The sequence below is a fragment of the Bidens hawaiensis genome, unplaced genomic scaffold (genome assembly GCF_021521415.1).
Source record: "Bidens hawaiensis isolate Kalapana, Puna unplaced genomic scaffold, B.hawaiensis_p1.1 tig00035530_1, whole genome shotgun sequence".
In the NCBI taxonomy this organism is placed as follows: domain Eukaryota; kingdom Viridiplantae; phylum Streptophyta; class Magnoliopsida; order Asterales; family Asteraceae; genus Bidens; species Bidens hawaiensis.
In genome coordinates, this window is record NW_027496187.1 from 117,016 (window position 1) to 121,975 (window position 4,960).

At 35.4% G+C, this 4,960-nt stretch overlaps 2 protein-coding genes across 3 annotated transcripts; one reads left to right on the top strand and one right to left on the bottom strand.

Moving 5' to 3' along the window:
- The first annotated feature begins 2,071 nt into the window (after positions 1 to 2,071).
- On the top strand, positions 2,072 to 3,706 carry LOC143587482 (rhodanese-like domain-containing protein 14, chloroplastic). 2 transcript variants are annotated; one of them, XM_077068762.1, is made up of 7 exons: positions 2,076 to 2,343; positions 2,414 to 2,460; positions 2,527 to 2,619; positions 2,695 to 2,833; positions 2,915 to 3,017; positions 3,119 to 3,220; positions 3,456 to 3,706. In XM_077068762.1, exons 1-7 carry the CDS (start codon positions 2,160 to 2,162, stop codon positions 3,520 to 3,522), a joined length of 735 nt encoding a protein of 244 aa, XP_076924877.1. In that variant the 5' UTR covers positions 2,076 to 2,159; the 3' UTR covers positions 3,523 to 3,706. The 2 variants fall into 2 exon arrangements, with proteins under 2 accessions (XP_076924876.1, XP_076924877.1); XM_077068761.1 differs by lacking the exon at positions 3,456 to 3,706 and having other exon boundaries at positions 2,072 to 2,343; positions 2,414 to 2,619; positions 3,119 to 3,343.
- Positions 3,707 to 3,750: 44 nt separating this feature from the next.
- On the bottom strand, positions 3,751 to 4,449 carry LOC143587485 (uncharacterized). Its single transcript, XM_077068763.1, has 4 exons — positions 4,381 to 4,449; positions 4,121 to 4,303; positions 3,920 to 4,039; positions 3,751 to 3,834 (listed from the first exon to the last, which is right to left on the bottom strand). The coding sequence occupies exons 1-4, from the start codon at positions 4,447 to 4,449 to the stop codon at positions 3,751 to 3,753; spliced, it is 456 nt and encodes a 151-aa protein (XP_076924878.1).
- Between the last annotated feature and the right edge of the window lie 511 nt (positions 4,450 to 4,960).

Consider the following 4,960-nt stretch of genomic DNA (forward strand, 5'->3'; position numbering starts at 1 on the left):
AAGGTGATTAATTATTGTAAGCATGTAGTCTTTTATTTACATTGTAAGCATGTAGTTTTTTTATTGTAAGCAGGATTGATCTATTCATGTACCCATTGCATTACAACGGTGAACTAATGTGGGTTTGGTTGGTACCATGATTAAACCCAAAACTATATTTGCCGAAATAAAAAGATTAACATGTAATAAATTAAATTACTTAAAACAACATTTATTCGGTTGGTATAACCCGAGCGTTGAAACTAAACGTTGGTAAAACTCTGGCGGGTAAAAACCAAGAGTGGCGACGACGAGTCGATGCGAAATTTTTGAATAGTTCGTTACGATGTAAAAATGTTGGTAAAACCCAAGCGTTAAAAACTAAAAAATAAGTTCGTCAAATTCACATATAAAAAGACTAACATGTTAATAAAGAAAATATCAAAACTACATTTATTCGGTCAGTAAAACAACTCGGGGCTTTGGTAAAAACCGAGCGTTCCATGTCTTGGGTGTTGCAGCGGCGAGTTGGTAAGACCTGAGCGTTGTCAGTTTCGGGCTTTGTGGCGGTGAGTCGACACAAATTCAATCAGTTTCTATTATGTTCGTTACGATACCCGAAGAAAAAAAACGTGGCCCAATGTCGAACCGCCACTTGGGCCAATGGGATGCTAGCGGCACCAAACTTCTATTTTATATATACTAGTATTTTACCCGGCGCGTTGCGCCGGGGCAGGTCGTTAAACCCGGGCGGTGGTAAAATCCAAGCTTTGTCGGTTTCATGCATTGATGTGCTAAGTTGACACGACTTCGGTCGGTTTCGGTTACCTGTTATATTGTACCGAAACTAAAACCAAGAAGAAAACAAAAAAAATTATAAAACTGAGGTAGGCCAATAGGTTAATGTCGATTGGTAAACTTGAGCATTGGTAAAGCCCGACGTTGTCGATCCCGGGCGTTGATCTGGTGAGTCTATGCAAATTCGGTCTGTTTTCATTCCATTCATTACGATACCGAAAGAAAAAGAATATCGGCATTCGGTCGTTTTTCGTGACGCTTGTTACGATAGTGGAACTAAAAGAAAACAAATCACGGTGAGTTTTGAAGAATTCAGTCGGTTTCCGTTAATTTCGTTACGTACTTAAACTAAAATAAAGAGAAATGTATATTTAAGAATGTAGAAAAGCCTATTTATCATTTTCTGTTACCCATGATGAATTTAATTTGCTCTTTAGACTATTCACTTTTTAAAGTGCTTGGCATATTTAACAATTAATAGTGCATAATGAATTAGTGAGTGACTTATTTCAATTGTCGTATGGTAATTAAAAACCTCATCATCTAAAGTAACTTTTCATATGGTATGAAATAAAAATGACGACAGTACACAATCTACAACACGCCACGTAGTTTGACTTAGTAATGTCCATATAGTTTTTTTTTAATCCAAAATAATGCATCATTATACTAAATTTATCACGTAGAATTTACAAAACTTGTATAATAAAGTTTTAATGCATACAATAATAGAATTATATTATTAAATAACAATATAATTTTCTTTGATTAAAGAGTCTTATGATGTTATAAACACCACTTAGATTGTCTCAAATCAGTTGATCCACATCAAGTAAACCCTGTGTGTACAATTATCCGATTGGTTGGAGATAAATAAAACTCAAATCAAGTTGTTTGATTTTAAAGACTTAAAATTAGATGAAGTGAAGATTTGGACTTTGAGATTTCAAGTTCAAATCCGATCCCAACTAGGTTTTATAGTAGTGGACATTCGGACGGTGGGGTTTTCCAAGAACAAGAGATGGTGGTTTTGGATTACCAAACGCTATTTACGATCGCTGACATATGGGATCGCCTTTTACCATTAAAATAAGTCGGACTTTATTCGTTAATCGTTAAAAAAAACTGATAAAATTACATGCCAAAAGGTGAGATGGCCTAGGGATGAAACAAGATCTTAAATAAATGCACCATCACCACAAACTCAGATTGTGAGGGGAACCAAAATATCCACATGAGCTCAAGCATACCCCACCAACAATTATCCTCTTGTCACTACATTTAAAAATCTCACTTGTCATCTTTAATGGCAACTCCACTGCTGATTATTACATTACATAATAAATTAATAAAAGAATAAACAAAATCATAACTTAGGAAAAATGGTTGCTCTCACTTTAATCACTCCACACTCATCTCTGCAATCAAAGCTTTATCCTCCTCAGTTTGCATCTTATTCAAATTCTGTAATTGAAAACACTACCTGCACCATTTCACTTAAGTCTTCTAGAAGAAGAACAAGGTTCACAATCCAAAGTGCAGCAACCAAACCTGCTAAATCACCTGGTAATTTCTCCTTTTATTTATTAATATTATTATACCCAAATCTAAATTATTTTGGATTTGGATTGTTCAGCTGAAGAAGAGTGGAAGATAAAAAGAGAGCTCCTACTTGAGAAAAAGGTAAACCTTCATCATAATTCATTAACTTCTAACAATACACACAAATTAAATAAATACAAATTGCAGGTCCGAAGCGTGGATGTAAAAGAAGCGTTACGACTTCAGCAAGAAAATAACTTTGTGATTCTTGATGTGAGACCAGAAGCAGAGTTTAAAGAGGTTACTTATATTTTCTCCAGGATCACTAAAAGTAAAAACAAAAAATGTACAGATTGTGAATGTGTATTGGTGCAGGCTCATCCTCCGGGTGCAATTAACGTGCAAATATATAGGCTGATTAAGGAATGGACAGCATGGGATATTGCCAGACGAGTTGCATTTGCCTTTTTCGGGATCTTTGCTGGCACAGAAGAAAATCCTGAATTTTTACAAAGTATGGTATGAAACTTGAAACAAATAAGTCTTCAATTCATTTTAGGATAACTTATTTTATTTCTTCACATGCATTGAACAGGTGTCGAATCAAAGTTAGATAAAACATCAAAGATCATAGTAGCTTGCTCATCTGGAGGTACAATGAAACCTACACAAAATCTTCCTGAAGGCCAACAATCAAGGTTGCCTATAATCTTTAAAACACTACAAATAATTGGATTAGATAACTAGTTATATGCTTAGTAATGCTTGTTGCAACCTACAACACAAAATCTTCTTGCAGGTCCCTTATAGCTGCATACTTGCTAGTTCTAAATGGTTACAAGAATGTCTTCCACTTGGAAGGAGGATTGTATCAGTGGTTCAAAGAAGACCTACCATTAGAGTCAGAAGAGTAAAGTTCTTTTTATAGAAACTTTCTTGTGATTTGGCATAGCTTTAGTTCAAAACTTTTCAATTTAACAGTTATGATTTCATAGTATTACATTGCGTTCTTATCATCTTTCAATTGGGTGTCTAATGCTTCTTCTGTGGCCTTGAATCCTATGAAAGTTCTAGCTAACTATCACAGTGTTTAAGTCAAAGTTTACACCTAATAATATTTGTTATAATTACACTAGCTTTAAGTCAATAAAGAAGCTCTTGCCATCGCGAGTGCACCTTCGTAAGTCTTGTTTGCACCAATAAAACCACTTGAATGAACAAAAACACAACCAGGTATTCCTGCCACGTCAGACAGATGATCATCTGTCAAACCCCTCCAATGAGATGGCAGAGCCTTTCTACTTTCAAATTTATCTGCTGACGCTGCAACCGCCTGTACTCGCCATCTATTATTCCTATCATCCTACACAGGATAAACAAAAACAAAGAGATTAGTCTTATAACGTACAAATTTTGCAAACTTTAAGTGACTTAAACTAGCACCTGATAGATAACATATTTCAACACCGGATCAATCTTCATTTCCACCTCAAGCTCAAATATATGAAGCTTCCACTATTGAATAAACATAAATTGAAGTGAGATTTTGTTGCATGAAACATAAATGACAGTTTAATAACAATAAACAGCTTTCACTTACAGGACAAGATCTACTCAATAACATGATTTCTCCACTCGGGTGAATGTTCTTTCTTGCTGCAAGACATTCCATTACAACCGCTCTTGCAGGCAGCCATGATTTTGCATGAAAGTGGATACACTGGTGCATAAACAGACTCATTACTTGAGCATATCACTTTTAAAATGTGAACAAACTACTTGTTAAAAGTTCAAAACTCACATCCATAAATTCACTCCCGGCTACTGTCATTGCATGTTGAAAGGCTTGATCTTCTTTCTCAGGTGATTGATCATCATCATACCAGTTCAAATTGAATGTGGAGATTCTTGAAGACAGAGTCGTATTGTTGGCATATTTGGGAGACTGATCTGTGTCATACTGATTGATTCCATTGTCAACTGCCTAGAACAATATAGAGTAAAATTTTGTAGCAAATTCCAACAGTAGTATCTAGTGACAAAAGGTATCCATCAAAGTACCTGTATGAAATTCTTGTAAACAGCTAAAAACAGTTCCCTTCGGAAGCGTACAACAAGAGATGCCGCCATTCTGTATCTTCAAACTAACGCTGGGGATTGGTTGCAAAACTATCACTTGCTAACTCATAAATTCATCCAATTAACTTGTTTTTTTAACCTATATAAATTAAACATCAGCTGCTGTTTCTTCTCATTTAGGTTTCGCGTCGGAGACTTTTTATCGAATCACATTCGCCCTTCGTCATCTTTGAAGATTCTCCGCTTGGCTCGTTTTCCTCACCCCTTGCAAGTTTTTGTTGTTTCCTCACAACATGACTTGTGAAACCTTCCATGTTATTTGACTCGGCTTTTTTTTTGTTTTTTCGATCACGTTCAAACACCAAAAGAACCTTTGCCCATCGGTTCCCATTTAAGATGGATACAAGCTATTTTCCAACACTCCAAGTGGTCGAAATGCTCTCTTTAACTTAGCCTTTTGCATTTAAAGCGTTTGTGATAACTATAACATCTGTCGTTTCACTTCCTTGACGTTATTTCTAAATATTTGTAATATATATGACTGATTTCTTTTTAGAACCAC